The sequence below is a fragment of the Dermacentor silvarum genome, chromosome 1, assembly GCF_013339745.2.
Source record: "Dermacentor silvarum isolate Dsil-2018 chromosome 1, BIME_Dsil_1.4, whole genome shotgun sequence".
Lineage (NCBI taxonomy): Eukaryota > Metazoa > Arthropoda > Arachnida > Ixodida > Ixodidae > Dermacentor > Dermacentor silvarum.
The window spans coordinates 198,427,702-198,452,253 of NC_051154.1; the positions used below are offsets into that span (position 1 = coordinate 198,427,702).

The 24,552-nt window shown below is 47.2% G+C and overlaps 2 protein-coding genes across 2 annotated transcripts in view; one reads left to right on the forward strand and one right to left on the reverse strand.

Moving 5' to 3' along the window:
* LOC119436627 (alpha-L-fucosidase-like) overlaps positions 1–11,803 on the forward strand; it is a 45,414-nt gene extending 33,611 nt beyond the window's left edge. Inside the window, exons 7-9 of the mRNA XM_037703547.2 lie at positions 1,064–1,196; positions 8,113–8,283; positions 11,346–11,803. Of these exons, the coding sequence (XP_037559475.1) occupies positions 1,064–1,196; positions 8,113–8,283; positions 11,346–11,661 (620 nt within the window). The 3' untranslated portion in view covers positions 11,662–11,803. The remainder of the gene's footprint in view (positions 1–1,063; positions 1,197–8,112; positions 8,284–11,345) is intronic.
* A 5,263-nt stretch (positions 11,804–17,066) lies between these two features.
* LOC119436628 (RNA helicase aquarius) overlaps positions 17,067–24,552 on the reverse strand; it is a 35,198-nt gene continuing 27,712 nt past the window's right edge. The window contains exon 5 of the mRNA XM_037703548.2: positions 17,067–17,212. Within this exon, the coding sequence (XP_037559476.1) occupies positions 17,168–17,212 (45 nt within the window). The 3' untranslated portion in view covers positions 17,067–17,167. The remainder of the gene's footprint in view (positions 17,213–24,552) is intronic.

Here is a 24,552-nt window from a genome sequence, read left to right on the forward strand (position 1 = left end):
TAAGGTCTGTGAGATCAGTGACTTCGGTGTACTTTTTGATACAACCTTACACTTTTCAGCTCACATTAAACGCGTTGCAATGCGGAGCATGCGCACTCTTGGCTCTGTTTGCAGACTGTCGAGAGAATTCAATTCTCCTACACCGTTCCGTAAGTTGTACACAGCAATCTGTCTTCCTCAACTCGAATACTCATCGGTCGTCTGGAACGGCATTTCTAGATCCAACAGTGACATTATAGATCGGGTCCAGAAAAAGTTTCCTAGCATATATCATCACCGCTTTGCTAACACGGACTCTGGGCCCTGCTCTAGCACTGTTGGATTATTGCCATTGCCCTTACTACGCTGCCGACGTAATCGCGCTGACTTGCTTTTCCTTTTCAAACTCCTTCACGGTATCCTCATGTGCCCCGAACTCCTCAGTTGTATCAAGTTTCGTATTCCGCGCAAGATCACCAGAGAACACAGACATTTCCATGTTGCTGCCTGTTACCACCAACACTCAACCGTCCACAGAATACAGAGTCTTTATAACGCCCACTTTCATGACCTTGATATTTTTCACAACTCTCTGTCTTTGTTCTGCTCTGAGCTTTCCGTTGTTGTGTCTTAGTCTCACATATTGTTCAACTTCCCTTCTCCTGCTTTTTCTTATGAATGCATTTTGCGCATACGGTTACATGTATGTACACTTTTCTTTTCAAGATTGTTATTTTTTATTCATTGTTTTTTTTTTTCTTTTACTGATATTCCCCTGCTGTATTTCTTTTTCTATGTATACGTGCACCAGCACCTAAACCTCACGGTTGTTCCTGGGCACGATAAATAAACAAATGATTAATTGATGACTATGAATGACTATGAAGAGCGCAGGCGGCTAAGCCAACGCCATATATACTATTTTCTAGCGCTGATGGCTCAGTGATGGTGCCACTGGCGCCTTACACGCGTCTGAACTCTAGCGTCTATGCTTTCTTTGTCTTATACCTGCGTCCCGTTCAAATCTGTGCTAGTGACATGTTTCACAGTTTGAACTCCAAGCAGCGGCGGTTTCAACGCGCAGGGGTGCTGCAGCCGCACAAGTGGGAGAACTGCATGACCCTGGACCGCAACTCCTGGGGCTACAGGAGAGACGCTGCTCTGGCCGACGTGCTTTCCATACAGGAGCTCATCAAAACGCTCGTCAAGTCAATCAGGTACAGAACGTGTACTCTGCGTACGCTTTTACGTTACACATTACCAAGAAGGTCTCTTCGCTACTCGGATAGAGACCCGTCGCCCGAAGTTTACTTTACGCGCCTCAATAGGTGGATAGCAAAATCTCGGTTGTCGCAAGGGAATGTGGGTTACGGCGTAATCTGCTACAACTTCCGGTTCGTGACCACGACGCCGTCTATGCCGCCGTCAGTTCATGCCCATACTTCACGCGCTTTGTCTTTTATATACTGCGGAACTTGGGTGAAAAACCATGATGCAAGCACCGCTGGGCAGTTCCAAAACGTAGGCGTGAGCTATCGCTCCTTCGTGCTTATGTTGGCGCCCTTAGACTCGTGTATTTTTAGGTGGCAAGCATTTCATGCCCTAAGGTGTTTGTGTCGCGTCAAATAGTCATATAACGTTTATCTAGCGCAAACGTTTGTCGAGCGCAAATAAACGTTCGTTAGCTTAAGAAGTACTTTTTAATAAGTGGTAAGTCAACCTAATAAGTGGCTGTTTCTAACGCTTCCCATAACAAACAGTGCAGTCGATCGCTTCGTCTGCTGTTTTGTCTGCAGCGGTGCCCAGCGCGCGCCATGTCGTCGGCTGCTGTGCCTTCGCAGTCTCCCGTTTTTTCTCGAGACGCATGTCGTGTATAACTGCAGAGAGAAAGCACTGATTTAAGTATCTGAAAAGATTACGAATCATTTTGACGTTAGCTCTCCTCCCTCTTTCGTGCAGCCTCAGTTGCCTTTTCGTTGTACCGGAATGAAGACGGCACATAATCAATGTGCTGAGGATCCTTGCTGGGTGCACTTGTGTGTATTTAACTGATTGTTAACAAGAGGGTATTTGTACTAGAACGTTAGTAGACGAAGTTGTTCGCCAGAACACTTGCCTGTGACGAAATGATCTTCACATATTCTGGCTCCTACGTTCGGCACCCACAGCTCGCTGTTCACGGTCGCTCGTTTGACGGCAACTGCCCATTCACGTTTGTGCGCTTCATTCCACGAAAAACGAAACATTTTTTTTTTCCCCTTTCACGGAAGAGTTCACCCACCCTAATGCCGAGCAGCCAACCATAATCACGTTGCTGAAGCGTGCTTTCTTCGCGAACAGCGGGAAATCGCACTGTAGAAACTGCTGACAAGGCTGAACGAAGCAACAGAAGCAACCCTCGAACCGGAAGTCGCTAACTGACGACATCGTCATTTTGCTATCCACCTATTGAGAAATCATTCTAAAAGCCTATATCCCTCACCCCCCCCCCCCCCTTTCATGCTCTTCTCCCCTCGAAATAAAGAAAAAAATAAATGAAGGTCTCGATGAACCAAGGCTTCTGAGCGGCGCTGTCACGTGAGCATATCCATGGTGACGAGGCAGCATACAGTATGGCTGGCTGACTAAACACAAAGGGGCCGGGCTACATTTACATGGATGCGACCGTAGCGTACCGCATTTGTTAACGCATCACGGTAAATACTATGCGGCAGCGCTTGCATGTGTCGCATCACCCTTCGACCCTTCGTTCGAAACAAGCTGAAATTGCTTCTGGCTATAGTGTGTTTCATCGGTGAGTGGAGGAGAGAACGAGGCCATAGTCGTCTCGCCTTTCAATCTCTCTTGATGCGATGCGTCATCTGTTACATGCACCGCCGTGACGTTGAAATTGACCAATCGTGTGCGGCTCGATGGAACGGAACGCCTCCGTTCCATTTTGGAACGCGTACAAGATCGCGCCCCTGGTGCAACAATACGATTCACCTTCCTATAGTTCATTGTCACCGTTTACGTGGATGCGATTCGCTATAGCAATTGAGGGATTATGGCTATAGAAATGCGATGGCGATGCACCACTGTCGCGTTCGTAATAATATCCATGTTAATATTTGTTTACAGCGAAGCCGTATATGGCTAGGGACTCGAGAACAACCCGCGAGTCCGTCGTCCGCGAACCCGCGAACTGGATCGTTGGCGCCCCTCGGCGCAACCGCGCGAAAGCGCTTGTGCCACTGCTCACGCGTTCGTCGTCGTCTCCTTCCGCAGCTGGCTCCGTTGCCGCTCATCACTCCAGCGTAGAATTTCACTTCTCTTCTGTCGTCGTAATGGGGAGGCGGCGTTTACGGGGGTAGGAGCCGTTGCTTTAAGGGGATATGAGCCGTGCATTGTCCTACGTGACGGATCCATTTAATAACAGAGGTGATACACGAATGTGCGTGCGTACCTATCGTCACGATGACCACCAATAAGGACAATAAATGCAAGTATATATATATGCTCGTACCTTTGTTCAAAATTCCGTGTCAGCTCTGTGTCGTGCGCTAAACAGCTTCGCTGGTCATCCACCTTCACAGAGTGGAATGGCTCATGATTTTTTTCTGTTGCGAAATTTAGCCGCCGTGACTCCTCTGTGATTGGCTCTGACAGGGTTCATATGGTCCCTGATTAGCTCGCGGGAGAAAAATGACAAAATTTGACAACGGCGAAATGTGCAGAATAGCACTTCCAGGCCCCTTTCCCGCAGCTGCCGCCACAGTAAGGTGGTATTAAAACAAAAAGTTTCGAGACTGACTCTGTCTTGAAAAAAGAAAACGACCCTCCGACGCTCCACGAAGTGAACCCCTATTTCGCGTGAGCGTACTCTCTCTCATTTATGCGGTCATTGTTTATCTAATTATGCCACAGGCGGGAACACACGGAGGAAGTGTAGCCAAAAGGGTTGTCAGTAAATTCCTGATTTAAGAATCTTCAGTCACGACTTTCACGGTTCGAATTTCGGACCGCCTTCAAACACTCTTCTCGTTGCTCCACCGAGTCCGCGTTGAATTGGGCACGGTCCTGGGCAGGACGGGAAGCTCGTCTTTTCGCTAGTCGAGCTGCATGCTCTTCGAGGGTCTCCTGGGCACGTCTACCCCGGATGTATTGCCGAGCACCTTCGGCCTAGGCTTGGCGTTTAGCGACGACCTCGGTAGACTCACGGATAGGTAAACTCACGTTGTTCTAGGCGGCGCTTCCGTTGCATGTCGGTGCTTCTAGCTAGCCGTTAAGCTACAAGATCACTAGAAGGACCCGCTCCGTCCATACTACATCACCGCAATGAAGCACTGACTGTTCTTTCCAAGCGCCGATACAGAAATGATTACGTGCCTCTCCGAGCGCCGAGTTATGACGGGCGCTGAAGCCATGCGCTCCGCGCCGAGCTACCTGTGCGAGTTGGCACCGCGCCGGCTGTGCCGATGGCATAATACGCAGCGCCGCTCGCCTTTTCTTATCTAGGTCATCCATCATCCGCCGTGACAGCTGCGCCGCTAACCTCATTGGCGCTGAGCCAAGTTTTATCGCCGAGCTTCGTACACCCGCATCGCAAATCATCAAAGTGGGGGCATATACGCTCACGCGTAAAACCAAATTTATTTATGCGCGCGCATTCGAACACCATCACCTAAGAAATAGTCCCCCTGCGCAGCAATACAGCGCTCCCAGCCTTCCTACGACTTCCTGCCACCTTTGAGCTGGGTTTTTATTTTGGAAAGAAAGCGATATGAGCGGAAGCGAAAACTGGAAAATGACGCCGTCTTTCACATCAAGAATAATCACTATATAGGGACGAAACTTAGAGAAGTCCCCGAGACGAAGCAACATTCATCGCAGTGGAAAAGCCGAACGTCCCCACGACCGAAAAAATACTAGGGAAGTCCACAGCTCGACAAAGTGCACGTTCATCGTCATTTTCGACATTCACGGTACTGTGCATCAGGAATTTATCCCGAATGACCAGATTATCAACAGCGAGCTTTAGTTTGAAGTTTTAGGGTGTCTGAGGAAGGAAGTTTGCCGAAAACTGCCTTATCTCGGGTGCGTGGGCGAGCTGGATGCGCTTCACGATGACAATGCAGAGCACCCGCAGAGCAATTCGCATGCTCAAGGTTTTCGCTGCAAACAACATTGTTTCTCTACCGTACTCATCACCCTACTTATCAGATTTGACTCGCGCTAATTATCTCGCTCTCTTCCCATTATGAAAAACCCATCTCAAAGGTCGCCGACGTTTTAGCACGACTCCTGAAATCAAGCGTGATTCGCAGAAGGTGCTTGTCTCGTTCCGGAGAGATTCCCAGGACATATTCGTAAATTGGCAGGAACGCACGCGTTGCATTGCTGTGCAAGAGGACTATTTAAAAAGTGACAGTGTTTGGCTGCACATAAATTACTTCAAAACTGAGCAAGTCTCGAAACGTTTTGATACGTCCTCGTATGTCACACATGTCGCAGCCGTGTATCATGACGGTGTCTCTTTTTTCAAAGCATTTGTGTCAGTTACTCTTTTGCAGCCTCAGCGGGTGCATTTTCGACATCAAGCTGCGGGCAAAATATTTGACCGTGGGAATCACAATGCAGCCTGCTTCTCCCGCGCCAATCACAGGGAAATGCCGCTTACTCATCAACCCCACCAATGATGTTGGTGTAGTTCAACAACAAAAGAAAAAAAGTTGCATGCCGACAATTCACTGGATACATGTAACATGGAGGACGCTTTACTATGCCAGCCGAATTATTTATTTCCACTTCCACCTCACAGGAAATTTCCTTCGTCAAATTAGAGAGCAAAGCTGGCCTGGTGGTATTAGCTTGCATGCGTCTGCAGCTTGGCGTTGCAAGCCTGACGCCCATATACTGGCGCCAGGGGTGAATTGTTGACGCCTTAATTACTGGCACTATAGCAATGCAAGCGAACTACTACAATTCCGACTTCCTTGGGCCCATTTCGGGAGGTAAAACAAATGTAAAGGGAAATAGGTAAATAGGGAGCAGCAGAATTAACGTATAGGTGAAAGGTATCAAAAGGCCAGCGTCTGTCGCTACTTTTTCTTGTCGCGGACCGCTCACGACTCACGGACCGCTGGTGTTCAAAAGAGCACAGGCAACCTCTCTATCTGCCTTTTGAATGACAAATAAAACTTCAGTGTACTAGAAGTTACAGCTTGAGTGATATTGTGAACAAACATTAGGAAGAAATCGGAAGCAATATTTTTTGTAACTTGTTTGGAAAGTATCTAGCGTATATAATGCGGTCCTGTACAAAGGGTTGGGGGCCCGCCAGAGACTTCATTTTATTAACTTTAAGCTGGTTGCCCAGATGATCTCCTATTGTTCTCACAGCGATGCGCGGATGCTCTCGTTTAAGTGCCCGGATAACGGCTCTGGCTTTTGGCTCAAGGTCACTTGAAGGTCGCAGACAAACCAGATGGTGATCGAACACTATCGTGAACATTCTGCATGTGGCAGTTTGTGCAGGACGCAGACTGGGAGACTTAATTGAGGCGGTGTAAGCGCATGTATTTCGCAAACAACAGCAGGCAAAAAGCTCACACAACATAACTGCGCGATGAAGCAATCATACTTCTCTCGCAAACTCAACTGTTCCTCTCATCATCGTCATGATGCCGCCGCCGTCGCCATCACCTTGCATCGTCGTCACTCGGCGTGGTGGTCGTCGTCATCCGGCGTGGTGGCGTAGAGGCTTTGGCGTTGCGCTGCTAAGCCCGAGGCCGCGAGATCGAATCCCGGCAGCGGTGGCCGCATTTCCCGGCACGGTAACACCGGGCACGTGCTCCACATTGGAGGTAATGAAAAGTGCACCCAACAAAAACTGTCTTCTTGTTGCCTCTTGTTTTTATTATAAGTGGGGCACGAGACTCCGCGCTGTCTTTTTCTTTAAGAGGGCCTGTGCCATCGAAGTGGCGGTGAAATTGAGCGCTGCAGCGTCATCGTCTTGGAAACGCTGGTCGCGATAAGAACGTTGGGGTATTGGGGGCAGCACGTAATTGGTTGTCGCCGTAAATGGGTTCACAACCGGATTACTCGCTAAAGCCTGCTGGTTTTACTTTTTCCTTCTTTTTTTTAAATGCAAAAGCATTGTATGCCTCATTACTCGAAATTCGGGCGTCGTCGGCGTCGCCAACGATTGATGGCACCAAAATTGGCCGACGATGCAAAGAGTCAAATTTATCAGGGAGGTTCCTGTAAACAATGTAAATCAATGCCTTTGAAAAGAAAATGTGGTTTATTTCGGTCTGGGTGGGAATCGAGCCAGGGCCTCCGGGGTGCGAGACGATCGCACGCTTCCCCGATGCCACGGCGGCTCCATAGAATAAAGAACCAACTTTACCGACTAACAAAGGTGTGCCTAGTGCGTGCGTCATTGCACACGACGTGTCACGTCGAAAGGTGTGGCCTTAGTGCGTGCGTCATTGGGCACGTGACGACGCAGCCAGTGAGTGTAAAATGAGTGTATAAAATAAAAAGCATTAATGTCCAACAGAACGCCACGTATTGTGCGGTCCTGCGACTTATGAACTCCTCGCTTACGGAGGTGCAGTTAGAATGCAGCAGTTAGAATGCAGGCGAAAGTTGGCGCGGACAAGGAACGCACGGAAAAATACATTTCACCAAAGGGACTATAATGCTTTCGCATTCCCACATGTAAGCAGTCTTAAGTGTATCTGCCACATTTTTTTTTTTTTCATTTAGAATGCTCATTTGAAAGTATGCCATCAGGGTAATTCTGTTACTCGCTCCTATATATTTCGGTTTCTACCCACTCACGCGAGATCGCGCTCACAATTTTCCAACATTGTTTGTCATACAGTATAGTCTAAATGACCGACTTTTTAATTCGCACTGTTTAAAAATCCGGTTGTTAGACAAAGGTAAAACTAAATTAGATTAACTGATGGAGCAAGGTATACCTCTTTTGGTATATATCTAGAGGTTATGCAGCAGGATGGACATCTAGTGGAAACTATATCCACGGGAGCCTGTGGCAATCTGAAGTTTTCTTAGCTATTTCTCTGAGCGCTGACGAATTATGGTCCTGTTGGCAGTGTGATCAAAAGAAGTATGCGCGTGCAGTTGTGGAGGTAACATCCTCATCAACGTGGGGCCTACTCGAGACGGCAGACTGGAGCTCATCTACCAGGAAAGGCTGCAGCAGCTGGGCCGCTGGCTCAAGGTGAACGGCGAAGCTGTCTACGGGTCGGCGGCATGGACTTGCCAGAACGATACTGTGGCTCCTAACGTCTGGTATGCCACTCGTGCCATAACCCTCACTGCCCTCTCCGCAATCACGCGGCCAATTTCCACAAGCAGGTGGGAGAGAGCGCGTCTTTTCTCAAAAACAGTTTGAAGATGTCGTTCCACTGCCCCGTACGTTTTTTTTTTTGTTGTTATACATAAGTTGACAAAGCTTCAGCATCGCTGCGACAGCTTATAGCGTTGCCTTTTGTGGATTTAGTAACTCAGGTTAAAAGGGTGCTTTGGAAAAAAGGAAACCCTAAATTAGGGGAGGGTTTTGGCTTGGCGTACAATGAAACAATGAAAGAGTGAAAAAAGAACCTCAGGTGGAGCTATGGTTCTGTGTATGCGCAGTGTCCTTGTGGCTATTTTTGGGCACACTGAGGTAGCCCAAAACATGCATCAAGTTGTGAGTCCAAGCCAAAAACTCTTTTTTGCGACTGAGTACAGTTGCCATATTCAGTGTTTCTGAAGGTCCGCAGGAAAGGTCCCCAGAAGCAATTAGAAAGTTGAAAGTGTTTTAAGGACGTGTATCTGGGAATTTTATCCCTCTCAAAAGCAGGCAATTAGACGTCTGGTGATGCATTGGTTACATCTGCGTGAAATAGAATTTTCTAGCGAAATCATGAAACATACAGAGCCATTGTTAAATCGAAGTTGTGGCACTGTTCAGCTTAACCTGAAGTCGATGCTCTTATTTCTGGTGCATAAGATCATGGTCGTGGGCTGCAAGTTACACTCGAGGAGCTTCTAAAGAAACCCCAAAAGGGGGACTGCGAATATAGCATATTTTCAGTATCTCAGCCCTTGCTAAACTGGTTTCCTCTTTTCTTTTAAAGCGAAGCTGCTATTGCATAGATGCGATAGAGAATGCCCGCTCTAAAACATCTACTCCAAATGTCAACAAAAATAATCGAGAGAACCATTCAGATAGCACAATAAAATTTGGTAACGATGCCTGGCATGTCAAGGGGGATGAGTGGGCTAAGTTATAACTATGTAGGGCAATTAGGCACGTTGCGGGAGATCATCAAGTTTCTGTTAAATGCGCTTTGGGACGTTAACAATGGGTCGTTTTTAAACAATAGGGCATATTTAAGATGAAGCTTAATAAAATAGAGTGTCTTGAAAAGAACGTGCTGTAGAAATTTATAATTTGTCAGTGCTTTGGGGCGCCGTAGGAAATTATCACGTTTGCTTTAATCGTCGAGAAATTTGAGAATTTGCAATAAAAAATCTAAATTGAAATTGCAAACGTTCTTGTGCTCCAGCAAACTTGCCAGGGGACTAAAACATTCTGCCGTTTGCGAAGCACTAGGTGTAGCAATATAGTGTGCGCTGGGAGAAGCACGCTGAAAAAAATTTCTAAATTGTTCGTGCATAGGTAATTTGAAAACTGCCATCAGAGTCTCTAAAACGCTCCTTTAAGCACTGTGTACCGGCGACATCTACACCATTCGTTGGAGTGGTGTAGGTGTGATACTAAAGTATCCGTTAAATGGCATTTGTTTTAGACAAAATATCTAATCACAAAAGTCTTGTCAAAGTAAGTGGATGGGGCCACTTATTTAACGTATGTGCCGTTTATAAAAGACTGCCATCGCCTCAGCCGGATTATTTGGAATAATTGCATGACCACTTGGTGTTTGTATAAAGAAGAGCATATTATTCTCGTTGGATATTTCAATCTTCCTGCTGTAAACTAGACTGATCCTGATTGCTTGTATGATGCACCCACTTTTTGATAACCTACTTCTTGTTATTATGCTTATGTGTGACCTGGTGCAAACTGTCACTGAGTTTACGATGGCAGTTGGCAGAGCCTATTTTACTTTAGATCTAACGTTTATGATTTCAAGTATTGCAGAATATGTAGTTAATATTGAGTGACAACTCGGAGCATATATAGTACTATGCGCTTTTCTTTTCTTCTTGGCAGTCCGAAAGGCCACAATAAAGAAACCATCAAGATCGTAAAAGACTTATCACAGGCTTATCGATTGATTGATAAAATGATTTTAGAATGCCTTTAGCTTTTTTGCGACGAACTCCAGAGTGATGCCACTTTTCTCTGGAACCGTTGGACTTGTATTAATTGTTCTATTGGTAACTATGTACCCAGCAAGCCTGTTCGAACTAACAAAAGAAATCTGTGGATGACTAGAGATATCATTTACCTTCACCACATACTTCACCGTGGGGGGGAAAAAACCCCTAAAAAAAGTAAGATCTCTGTTTATAGTGTAGCGCTTCTAAAAACTGAACTAGCTAAGAAACTGTCTCAGGCAATCTATTTTTTTTCATTATCTTTCACACTTTTTAAACGATAACCCTTAAAGTTCTAGTGCTACCTAAATGAATCCACAACCAAAGTTGATCGGATTTCGGTAAATGGTCGTGCAATAAGGAATGGAACGGTCGCGAGCCAATCGTCATGTTGGGGTATATTATTGCCGAAGGCGGCTGGCCAATGGCAAACAGCACTCATGAAGGAAAAACTGTGTGAATATTGCCCTAGGTCGGTTCAAAATACGACATTCAAAGCAGCATTTGCTTATTTTTATCAAGCCAGTTGAAATCGCACTTCAACACCCTATGTGGAATGTTGTATGTATTTCGAAAGTTTTTGTGTGTCTGGCTTTTTTTCAATGGTTTTCAAAATATATAATTGACTGATCGATATTAATAGTAGGCTGAAATGAGAAAACTGTAATTGGGCAGTACAACCGGAAGAACAGCAGTACGAAAAGAGATAAAGCACAGCTATATTATATTTTAGTGAGATTAATAGGAGGAAATAGAGCTGGGAAGGATGTCCCCAGGCGTATGGTATGCAGATAACTTGTGGTCTTTCAGAGTACATAGCAGAATGGCTGCCGAGGGAAGAAAACGCAGTCGAGGGAGGGATGGAGTGATGAGAGTAGGAAATTTATAGGATGTGTTCTATAATAGGAATTTATAGGAAACATATATAGGATGTGTTTGGCAGATGCGGGACAGGGGATCTACAAGAGAGGCCTTTGTACTGCAGTATGCTAAAATTTTACGATGAGGACATCCGGTTGGCGCAGGTACACGCAGGGCCTGACCAAAGGCCGCGACCAGGCGGTGTACGTATTCATTTTAGAGTGGCCGGCGCAGAACCTTCTTCAGTTGGCCTCGCTGCAGCTGGGTGCCGGATCACGGGTTGTCCTGCTGGGCGCCGAAGAAGAGACCGTAACGATAGTGGAACAGACAGCTCTCCAAGTGACGCTGGCTCTACCGGCACTCACTGTGGACCGGTTGCCCACACCCTGGGCCTGGGTGCTCAGAGTCACAGGACCAGCCAGCGGATACTGCCCCGAGGCGGTGCGGCCGACGATCATGAGCGCCGTCGAGAGGGTGTGACACCGAGCGCAGAGGCTGCGAAGGCAGGAGAACCGACGCATCTTCTCTCTCTCATTATCCTCTTTCACGAGAAGAACACAGTGCCAGTGAGCACAACTTTACTACATGTCCTCAATGTCTGTCTAAGCCTTTGAATAAAAGATCAAATGAGGGCACGTGTCAGCGGTGCTTTTAATGCATTAGCATTCATAGGGTACTTCACGCACTATCTGGGGGCTATCTACCTATGCTATGTGTGTATATATACTTTTGTATCCAACTGTTTTCCCGCCTACATAGGTCACTGGGTAGTCCATGGTGGAATGGGTAGTGCACAGTGCTTCTGTGCTGAGGGAACAGGGTTCGAAACGAACCGTTGGACCAACTTGGGTCACTGAGTCAACGAACATCTTTCACACCGACATGGGTCACTGTAGATGTGGGACTGGGTAGGTACCGCCGTTCGAATAAACTCTTTGACGGCGACTTAGAGCACTCGGTATGTGCCACTCTTTCTGTACGGGTCTTCAATGAACCTCTTTGATGCCAACTTGGGTCACTCGGTGTGTGCCGCTCTTCAGTGAACGTCTTTGACACCAACTTGGATAACTAGGTATGTGCCACTGGGAATGTGCCGCTCTACAATGGCGAAAGAGACCCCTTAAATTTCTCCAATGCTGAGCGGAATCGAACCAACGTCACAAGGGTTCCCCAAGGACAGCAACCCGATGCTTTCAGGCTGCGCCACAAATGCACTGGATATGTGCCGATTTTCAATGAACTTTTTGCATGCCAACGCTTTAGCGAGCTGCGCCATGAATACACTGGATATGTGCCGCTCTTCAATGAACCTCTCACCAACTTGTGTCACTGAGTATGCGCCACTGGGTGTGCAGCAAGCGAGGGAACAAATTTCAGCATTCGCAGGCACCGGCACGTCATGCTTCTAGTCTCAAAGACCACGCACGGACTTCTCGGCAGCGCCACTATGTGGCGCAGCGTGTCCAGAAAAAAGTGCGAGAGAGGAGCCCGGTTGCCGCATGATGCGAAGGGGGTTCCAAGCTCAGCTGTTAAAAAAAATGGCGCGCGGCAACACTACACGGTTGAGATCGCAGAGGCGAGAGGCCGTCTCAGCTAAACAATAAACAAGACGTGCTTGTAACATGCGCCACCTTGCCAAATTTGCTTCAGTTGTTACTGCCGAGAGGAGCTCGCACAGCGCAGGAGGAAAGCAAAAGTGCGACGCCCGTCTCTGCAGTGTACACACATTTCCCCTAAGCGCTTGCGCGGCTGCTGATGGCCCTTGAGTGTCAGAAATAGGTCTATTGTGATGTAATACGGGTGTCACACGACCAATTTTGATCGCGATCAAGCCCGATCCGGATCGGAATTCTCGACTGCGATTGGCTCCCTCGCGCAACTTGCGCAAAGGAGCCAATCACAACCGAGAAATGCTATCCGGATCGGGCTTGATTGCGATCAATAGTGCGCTGTGTGACACCACCCATATAAGATTGTCAGAATTAAAGAGAGATGGCAGGAAGCAGGTCGGGAAGCAGTTGAGGGGAAGTCAGTTGAGCGCGGTCAGTTAGGCCTTCACTGCACATGACATAGCACAAACCCTTTTTTTTTAATGCTTAAAGGGAGTGACAACTGACGGCCAGAATGTGTTGTGACACGTTGGTGGAAATGACCATGATTTATAGTGATACGATCGGGCACGCTGTTCGCGATTTAAATAGGAATTACAATTTTAATTTGACCAAGTCTCAAAAACCAGTAAGCAGCGCAAACTGGCGGTAAAGCCTTGATACTTCAGATGTAGTATACGAGATGACTGTACGTAAGTCGTCTGTTATTAAGTATCGCATACTTATTGTTTAAATTTGAAATTGCAGTTCGTATATTATTAGGCTTTTGCGCTTTATTCTATGCGTTTTACTAAGTAAAAACAAAAAAAAATCACCGTCCCTTCCACTCCGTGAAAATGGTCGAACAGCGAAGCTGTGTTAGGTACACCGAGTCTTACACCATGCAAGTCAAAATTTGCAAGCAGGCCTCTCGGCTCTGCCGTTGAGCTTTCGGCTTCTCGGTCGCAGCAGCTCGGAGTCGGCCTCCCGGCGCTGCCGATGTGTTTCCGCGTCTCGGGCGCGCACTTCGGGATCAGCCTGCCGGCACTGCCGTTTAAACTCGGCATCTCTGGTGCACAGCTCGGGGTCGGCCCTACGACGACGAGCTCGTTCACGAGCCAACTCTCGCTGACGCTCGCGGTAGCCAGCTTCTTCCTCAGGAGTACGCACAACTCGTGGTCTTCCCATAGTTCCAAATGGGAGCACAGCTCAGCATCCGGGGGTGGGGAAGAAGGGAGAGTAAAGAGAGGTAAGATAGGAGGAGGGAGAGGTAGGTAAGATGTGGAAAGCTTCAGCCGCAGCAATGTGTCATGGCGGAGCACCGCAAGGAGCAGATAGATGGGGGATCGACTACAAGGTGGCAAGTCCAGCCGCAGCAGCAAATTCGAGGAAGGCTTGCAATGCTGCGACTGGGGATTGGCGGGGGAAGAGCAGGTCTTCCACTGTGACTAATCCAAAGCTCCGTACGGATATCATTGACCACCACCCCACTCCTCCATTGACCAACTTTTTTTTCCTACACCGCCATTGGTTGGAGCGCCTCCCCCTCCAATGTGAGTATTTGACGGTGCGACTTACGTCAATGCCTCTCCCCACTCTCCTTTTCATCTGCACCCTCTTACAGCATTCTCACAGGGGGAAAGGGGTCACTCCAACACCTTTCCCTCTGTTGAGCTCTTCTTTTCCGCTCCTCTCCCGCTAGGTCACGTGGCCCCTTTTTAGCTAAGTCCGACAATGACGGCAAAGGGTCCGCATAAACAGCTTCACTGTAAAAAGTCCACGCTAACGAAGGGCGCTCGCGTCCCTGTGTATGGCGATGCACATGGTTGCTGTTGTACGCCCGTGCGAGATTCTGAGCACACATGCGAGCTAAAATCCTTTATTCCAGCTCGCTCAGGGCTTCGGGAGATGGTAAGCTTCGGAAATCAAAAGCGCACGCGTGGCTCCGGCAACACGCTGAACTTCGCATCACGTGTAAGAGCATCGTTTCACTTTAGAGAACTTGGCTAGGATAAAAAACACCCTTGACTTGTTTATGACAAAGTAGTTAGGCAGGAAACCACGATTTAACACTTCGGAAAAGATGAATCGCAGGAACATTGGTTTGACAAAATACTTTCTCACAGCTACGACGGCGCTTGTCGTCTGCCTCCCACCAATGCCGGCGCATAGTCACTATCGCGCTCGCCCCTATCACTGTTTCGAGCATGCTTTCGAATTATTCACTTATAGGGACACTAAAGGCAAATACTAAGTCGACGTGGACTGTTTAAATACCTTTCCAGAAACCTCGAAACGCTTGTCTCGTGCAAAGAAAAGACTTAGTTTACGAGAAAATGGGATCTCAATGGTCCAAATACCTCTATTGCAATTCAAATCACCCGCCACGCCAACCGAGGAGTGGTGACGTTGCATACGCCATTACCGCCCTTTGCTGCCATTGGTGAGTGCAATGGCGCCCGACAGATGGTGGTACGGTGCGCCGCTGCAGCTAATTTTGGTAAAGCGGCTTAGACCGTTCGGGCATTCCGCGACGTCGCATGGAAGTGAAATTCTCTGCTACTTGCAGTCAGTGCGAGGTTCGCAAGCCAGAAAAACAAGCGCAGCACTACACGATAACAGAAAAACTGAAACGCGAAAGTGCGGGCGGCGCAGAGTAGAGCGAACATGCAACCTTTTGACCGCCCGCGTCGCTGTCAACGGTGTAATGTCAGTTAGTTCTTTTTTGTAAAAGTGTAATAGAACTGGCGAAGTAGTATTTTCTTTCTTCTTATAATACAGTACAATGATGTTTTTATAACGAGCGGTGCAGTACTAGTGACAGAATTTAAATGAGGAGTGCCTTCGTCATGGGCGAGTACTTGAATGTCCCGGGGGAGTCTCTAATCGTGTCCTGCATTTACCTCAATTTCTCTATTACTAAGGCTCTGCTCGCGATAATATTGACGCTTTAGAGATACTCGAGCACTAATACTACATCACTTTAGCTTGACTTAGTATTTGCCTTTAGTGTCCCTTTAAGGGAAAATTGAAGCTGTGCAGCAGTGATGTATGCTTAGCACGAATGCTAAAACTAGCACCACTTTCGTGATATCTGTCCTCCAAAATCTGCTAAAAAATGCATTAGCAGTTAATGCTAGAGGGGCACTTTCTGGAACTAGAACATCAATGTGTTTCATGGCACGTCTTAAAGAGACACTAAAAAGAAACAGTAAATCATTAAATCAGACTAATAAGGTATTGGTTTCGTAAAATTTACCGTAATAAGTTGATTACTACAAAACAGGTCAAAGTGTCAATTTTAGAACTTTGCGCCGAAGCTTCAACACCAGTGCATCAATGTGACGTATGTGATGGATTCCAAGGTATTTTATCTTATTCGAGCCGTTTGGATTCAGTAAAAGTTTCTGAAACTTGCTAAGTTCTGCTTTTGGGTCTTCTAAATTACAATGTAGTCTATATTTACCGACAAAAATTTAACTAGGCTTGAGGAGACACCATCAAAACCCATGACGCCATGGCGCGCTAATGCAGTAACTTCAAAGTGGCTTCGCCACCTGTTTTTCGTGTTAGCCCTTTTTCTGGCTTACTAAGCATCTTCTCACAATACAAGAGTAGATGCAACCTAATACAGCGCACATTTTCTGTTTTGTGTCCCTTTAAGGAAATAAAAATTAAATTATTTTCAGGTTTTTCATGCCAATACCACGATACGATTATGAGGCACACTGTAGTGGGGGACTCTGGATTAATTTTGACCACCTGGGGTTTTTTACCATGCACCCAATGCAGGGTACACGGGCATTTTTTGCATTTCGTTCCCATCGGAATGCTACTGCCACGGCTGGGATTTGATCCCACGCCCTCGGGCTTAGCAGCCAATGCTTTAGCCGCTACACCACCTCGGCGAGTGCCCGCTATAACAACGATGTCTTTAAAGTGGGCTAGTCTTCAGATTTCTGCTAAGCAGAGATGACTTCACTACTGTTATACTACTGCTCAGATTCAATTTGGTAATTTCAAAATGTTCCCTGAAGTGAATAATTAGTTAATATCTTTAATTCGTTACCTAGACATTCCAATTTCTCATGCATGCAATTTACGCTTCGTCAAGAAATCCACCTGAAAAGGCAGAACAGTGCAATCTGTCAAATCAGATCAAACTAAAAATCAGGTTATACATCATTATCTTCACACACGCGTGCATAATGCCAGTAAAGCAGATGTTATATGGTTGGAAATAGTAACAAAATAGAACAAAACGCAAAGGATATGTATAAAAAGGGTCTTGACCGTTAAGAACCAAAGCAACAGGTGACAGTGCTTTATTTATAATACATGATGCTGTTATCACTTATTCACAGATGATGGATTGAAATTTTACAATTTTTTCCCCACTATCTTTCTTCAGAATCACTTGAGTCACCCTCCATCCCTGGGGCCTGGAAAAAACAAAAACAAAACAAGAAATGTAGCACACTGAATGTTACACTAGGCTTGACAACTTCATAAATTCATCGTGCAGTGTGAAATATATGCTGTTAAGCGAATTACTGCAAGCTGGCAAATTTCGTGCTGCGATTTATGAGTAACTGCATACACAAAAGCCTGAAAAATTTAATATAATAACATTTTGGCATCTCTGGCGAAAAAATTAACGGACTTGCGGAACTTTGCAGAATAACATAAAATACCAACAAAGGCGTCACATTTCCCATTTGCTGCAACACCCGCAGCGTATGTGATCACTCCTGTGCCACTGTTGAGTGTGCTCCACTTTGATCAATAAGTAAATACTTCAAATTTTTTAAAAGCAATTTTCGATTCTCACATCACTTCACACAGGGATTCAACAATACCTGTGCATTGAAAAGCACTATTCTCCTGCTTACAGCAACAATTTAAGAATTATTTACACGTTTTACTAGTGCTTTAGTCACCCTGCAGCAATCAGTTAATTTGCAGTCTGACTTCGGGACCTGCTTATGCATGTAGGTAAATATTCTGTAAACATATGACTTCGAGACCTCCTTATGAATTTAGGTAGATATTCTGTAACCTATGTTAATGTCAAAATAAAATCAATGAAAATTTCACCATGATGCCTTGGCACGTCCCTCGTATCCCCGCAAAGTTTTGTCCCAATAAACTATTAGTTCCGTCATAATAGTCGATATCTTGGACGCCATACTGTGACTCGCTCAATTTCTCGGGGATATGTCCAATATCGGACATATGGTGGTTGTGAATAAAGTTATCAGCATTCGTGAATGAAGTTATCACCATTCAGATTATGGTTCATATACCACACCTTTCGTTGGGGAGGCGATTTCTCGGCTTTCGGTATTCCATTTGGCCGCTAATAAAAGATTATCGGAGGCTTTAAATCAAACCACAACTTTGCCTGGAATTCTGAATAAGCGGTGCTCGTTAGACCTAACGACATAAGCCTGTTCACATGCTGCAATGCGAAATGCTTTGCTATCGCCAAAGGCTTGTTTCACATGCTCCGGCTTCGCCATCCACCGACGCAGCGATTGCCATTCTCCCATCAACGAGTGCGCGCTGCCACACACACATCAACACGTACGTCTCACCCTGCTATCATTAGCCAGACACAGCACCGCTTTGAAAATATTAATCTGGTGAAATTAACTAATGCAATTTCGGTCCTTTAAGGGGGAAGGAGGGGATGAAAAATAACTTTGTTTCTTGGCAGAAAAGGCTAAAATTTGACACACACACACTGTACATTGCAAGAGAGAGGCAAATTTAAAATTTCATTAAGATATCTTCATTAGTTTTTGTTTTATAAGACCTTACAAAAATTTACAAGTTCCTTGCTCGTGGAAAGCCTGGCACAGTAACGAAACATGGTACGGAACTGGGAATACTTTGTATGTTTGCCCAAGATTTTTTTTTAGTGCCCTCATAATTTTTTGCTCAACATGACATGCATGTGACTGTGTTTCACTGCATAGAGCCATGTAGTTATTCTGAAATAATTAAATAATGGAAAGATAAATGAACAGTTCAAGACTGTCTTGATGTGCAGCACAGTTTATGGATCACAGCAAAACAAACTGGATCAAAATCGGTCCAGCCATTGTTGTGCTATGCTTTCCATGAGCGAGGTGACCGAAAAAAAAAAAAAAAAAACACAATTGAGAAATCGGGATGCAAAGTTTTGCAAGTAGTGCAGGTTTATTAGAATGCATCAGGGCAGTAATTTTTGGCATCATTGCTGTCAGGCATCTTTTTGCACCTTTGCCTCTTTGTTTGGTGGGCTTTGAAAATTTCATAGCCTGGCAAGTACATAAAATTAAACTTCCATTCGGTCGCGGACACTGCGCGAAGGGAGTCGCGAACGCTGCATGCTCGCGCTTCTGCCGTCACCGCTGACACGAAACGCGGCTCGAGGTGCGTCTGAACGGTGCGCTGTTCGGGCGACTATTTATCCGGTGAATCTTCGGTTATCACACTGTAGCTCGTTGAAAGTTGGGGCTTGCTCGGAGGCGGCCCCAACTCCGGTGTCCGTGTCGCACAATGCATCAGAAAACAAGCACGCCATCTTTTTGCCGGTGATGGTGACCTTCGACCCGCGTCTCACGATGCGATCTCGGCTACTGTTTCGCATGGCCGTACCACAGAGTAACATACTCTATGGCTGTACGCCGAGGCACGGGAGCCTCCGTTGGCGTGTCTTCCGTGCAATGCGTTATCCGTGCCGATGGCACAGGGCGATTGTCGGTTTCGCTGCTGGAGTCACACGGTTTAAGATAGCGCGGCACGTAATCCACGGTGCAAGGTAGCGCAGCAAGTTCAGTCGGATGCTCCTCTGCTTCTCCTGCTTCCGTATTCCGAAGGCGTGCTTCGTCCCAAGATTTCTTCTCGAACAAGCGACGATCCATCACTAACCTGGGAGCTCTCAGAAATCCGAATTCTGCGTGTCAAGTGAAGACGCCGGCGTGGTTTCTTATAAAGATGCTTTATCAGCCCAGCCGAGAACGTACCTATGCACTGATGGTGTTATTTAGTGCTTCATTAGCCCTGTGTTCACTATTCTTCGTACAAACGTGTTGAAATGTTCTTGCTGATTACATGATTGTTCCTATACCACATTTCTGTCTAGTATTGTTCACAAGTGTCTAAAACCTCTCCCCTATGCAATGTGAAAGCGCTGAGGGTATAATAAATAAAATAATTGTTTGTATATCTACTGTAGTTGAAACTAACACTGTGTAATGACTTAAAACGGCCCTGAACCACTTTTCATCAAAGTGGAGAAAAGCACTTGAAGTGAAAATAGGCTATTTCAGAAATACTTTGCGGCAAAAAGTACTTCAATGCGTTCAGCAGAAGCAAAGTTATTGGCAATCAAACACAGCCTTTGCTGTGCTCCCGTTCCTTCTTCAATGCCTTGCACTGCGAAGGCTACGGCGGAGTGGAGCGGGGCCACAACGCTCCGCCTTCGAAATGTCACTGTGACGCGCGTTCAAATTTCATTTTGGATGTTAACGTAGACGTCACAACTTTCGATTTTGGTGCCTATGATGCACTAAACCTAAGACAAATGTGGTTGCCCCCAGCGAGCCACAGTGCGCTTAGCCAGTGGACTCGTGGCGACACCCAGCAGCGGCCACGGTGTAGCTGGCCACAGCAGGGTTCGTACAGGTTTCCAAGAAAAAAATTCAAGGACTTTTCAAGGACCTTTCAAAAAATTTAAATATTTAATACGGTAGTTCACACATGTTACATATTATTGGACAGAACAAAGAAATGTGATTTCACTTAGTGCACGTACAGTTTCATTCGACAAGATGAAATTCTGAAGCTCAGGGCAGGTCTTTCAGTTTCTTTTCTATTTGCGTCTTAATGCTGCTGAGTTCTTCAGCCTTCGCTTTTGCGGTCTTTCTCAAGCTGTTTGATTTCACCACGTGCGTGATGTCACCTGTTCTCTCAGCCTTTTCTGCATATCCATCTGCAGAGGCCGTTAAATTGGCAACAACTGCCTCAAGCTTCTTTTTCTTTGTCTGCAACCCTTCAACTTTTTCCACGATTGTGTGCCTTTTTGTCTGCTTTGAGTTTTCCTGGTACCGTTTTCTCTTCCGATTACACATTCCCGCTGGCAGTCACTCAGTCTTCCTGCCACGGTCAAGACTTCCAACACCTTCCATAGGCCCACAAGGCACTGATCCGGCTTCAAGCACTTCAAACATCCACTTGAACAAGTCGCCGGTTTGTGCGGATGATCTGTACGAGTAGTGGGAGGCAATCACTTTCATTGTCCACAGAATTTCTGCATCGGTAACCACCTCGTGTGACTTGCAGGTGCTCTTTAGATGAGTCGCCTGCGATGGAGCCAACCCAGTGGACCGCTCGCTTGTGCTTGGTGCCAGGTAGTTCTGTATAGAGTTTCCAGCTGCCATTTGCATGATTCCACAGTGCTTTGCACTTTTCGTGCGGCTTCTGAGAGCAGATTTGCCCATAGAAGTGATGTCGAAGGTCTTTCTGCAGGATGTGCATTTCGTGCGGTGGGGGTCTGATGTATCCGGCGCAACCCAAAGTTTGTAATCGTTGTTGCTGAGCCAAGCGCTTTAGAATTTACGTTTCCCAGGCATTATTCTGAACCACAACCGAAACGAGGGAAAAAGCAAACAAAGCATCGACGGCACCAGAGTTAGCACGCACAGATAAACACAGCACAATGTGGCCAAACAGACAACGTTCAGGCTATGAGACTGTACCTGTTTTTAGTGGGTTGCCAATAAATCCAGCCCAAGGCGAACCCCCCCCAAAAAGTGAAATACTACCAAATTCAACTGTTAAGATTCATGTAACTGCTTTTTCGTTACAAGTAAGCATGATGGCACAACTTGTATTTTTTCCGAGGAGGTCGAGACGCTCTAGCCTCATTGTGGCCAGCAACATGTGGCTTTTGGCCAACCCTGAAGTCGAAGCAAGCCAGAGGGGAATAAAAAATTGCGCGGCGGATGCGCTTGCCTCTTCCTCGCGCAGGAAGTTTGACTTTGCGGTCCCGCCGTTGCGGAAAGCAACAAAGTTTGCTGGGACCACCCTCAACCACCATATAATGTGAGTCGCACTGTTGGACCCCGTGAAAAACCCCAAGAATTCAAGGGTTCTCAAGGACGGAAAAGAAATTCCAGGGCTTTCAAGGCCTTGAAAACATAAGTTTCAATTTCGAAGATTTCAAGGACCTGTGCGCACCCAGCACAGCAACCAATAGCAGGCGCGTATGAGAATGTGCTTTATTACGAAAACACACAAAAGAAAGTGAGGATCATGCCGTCTGTTGAAACGAGAGCGTTTGAGAGAAAGGTGACTTTGCGCTGTGCTTGCGAGCTCCATGCACCGCGTACGACAGCAAAACTTGGCTGAGATGTTCACAGCAGCATATGCTACCCGCGGACTATGTTATTTCACCAAGCCCGAGTGGTGGTTCAGGGCCCCTTTAAGTGTTTCGATTAAGCATACTGTTTTTGTAAACATCAATGTGTGTTTAATTTATGATGCCGCAAATTCGTGTGCTACTAATATGTATACAGTTCAGTATTCTGACATGTTCTGTGCTTGCCTCTCTTTTTTGATCAGCTATTTGTTAATGACACTATCCATAACATGGCCATGGAGATATGGCTGTTCACTGATGTTTCAATCCTGTACCAGGAAGCCATTTTGCCTTAACGGGCTCTATTAAACACATTTTTAGCCCACGCTAAAAATAAAGAACTCCGAATGACCATTACCCAGAAGAGCTTGTCGGGATATGGGGGGGGATGCCAACGGCCCTCTGCCTCGACACACCGAGCCCCGCGGTTGGCGCATGCCTGCGCATCAACCGCGGTCCGGTACAAGCTTGAGGAAACAATAGACAACCACGTGTACACTCGGAAAGCATTTATTACGACTGCAACTAACACTTCGAGCAGGCCAGCTAGCTATAGTTGACATCGCTGAGGCTTCCCTCGAAGAGAGTAATACACTAGGTAAAGAAGGGCTTCCGACTTACCAACTGGGGGAATACGAGGGGGGGGGGGGGGGGGGGCCGCGGCGTTTGCCGCGGCAAGAACGCGGTTGACTAACCACGTGCCGGGAATACGGGAGCGGCGGCGGAGCTTCCGCCATCGCCGCTTGCTGGGGACCAAAGAGACCCGGGCGATATCAGCGGGATCTCACGTGACCCACCCGGTGGCGCTGATAGCGCTTGCGATTCCCGCGCGCCGCCCGCGGAAGGAAAGTTTCCCCTCTCCCAACTCTCCCTGGCACGCATGCGCTTGACGCGACGTTCGCTGCCCGTGCGGCGGTTATGGGACCCGAGGATTCCTACATCCCTCCACCCTTAAATATTGCCCTACGGCGGAGAAATCGCTGGAACGACGGCATTGACAAAGTATCCGGGCAGATGCGATGGTAAACTCCGGCAGGAAATGTCCGAATCTACGTTGATAGGCAGCACAGTCCTGTGTGGCGGCCGCCGACATATGGCAGCCGTCACAGTGGTTGACGATGACGGGGGCTGAAGATGGCTTGCTTTCCAGATGCGTGCCGCAATGTCCACCCAGGAACAGCGGGTCAGGACTTTCGCGAAGCGGCGCGCGCGCCGGCACGATGAACCTCGCACCGACGTACCCTCGTGGGAGTATGATGGTAGGCCTCCCTCCTCGTGGCTGCCATGTGCTGCTGCATCGGGATGCGAACAGGGAGGCGCCTCCGCTGCAATTTGAGGCCGAGACAGCAGGCAGGGACGTGGACGATGGCAGCAATAACAAGTCCAGGCGGCTTCACTCGTTCTGCAAAGTCGCTCAAATGCACTCCACAAACACTTAGAATTAAGGCAGTAGAGGCCGCCGCAGCGTCGGCCGTCTGACACGATGCTGAACCACCCGTCTACCGCATAGCTTTATGCGGCAACGAGAAAAAAAAAAAAAAAAAAAAAAACAATCCAGTTCGTTTGAATGAAGTTATCCGCTTCGACCGAATTTTTCCGGTCCGATCCAGCGTGAAAGTGGGCGATGTTTGTATGAACAAAGCGCTCTCTGGTCCCCCGATATGTCGGTTATTCCGCCCGCAAAATATTAAGTTCATCTGAACAAAATAAGCTTTCCATTTCGAACGAGGTTTCTCCGCTCGGGCGAGTATAGTAGAACTAGCGAATCCGGTTGCACCCGCTAAATGTAACGGCATGGTCATCTTCGAACATGCGACCGGCAGCTCCGCAGAGCCTTAGGCCTAATCGCGTCCATGACGGATACCAATGCCACAAAAGACCCATAAAGGGTTCCAATGAGCCGCCGCAAGGAGATGCAGGCCTAGCTAAGTGGTCCCCGCTCGCTGCTCAACACGCAGCTTTCGAGCCGACTCCTGGGACTGCGCCCCGCTGACGTCCTAGCCAGCGTTTCCGGCGCCCGGTTCCCACAGCCAAAGATACAGAAAGGAGGCTATTTACATATGTACAGGGAAAATCGACCACTGCGTCGGCTGCTGCACTCACTCGCTTCGGGCGTACTCTTAAAAGAAAACTTTCTACAAATCTCAGCGTCTACACGAGTTCGGCGACACTGGCGCAGCGTTAACTCGCCCTCAAGAAAGCACACACAGACCTAGCTAGCAATCACGCCTTCGGCTGAGGCCTAACGCTGGTCCGGACAAAGCCTTCAGGCTTCCTCGCATCCGAACCGATCGTCGTCCCGTTTTAAAAGAGCTTGCCCCACGTTGGGAACGCCAAAATGTCGGGATATGTGGGGAATGCCAACGGCCCTCT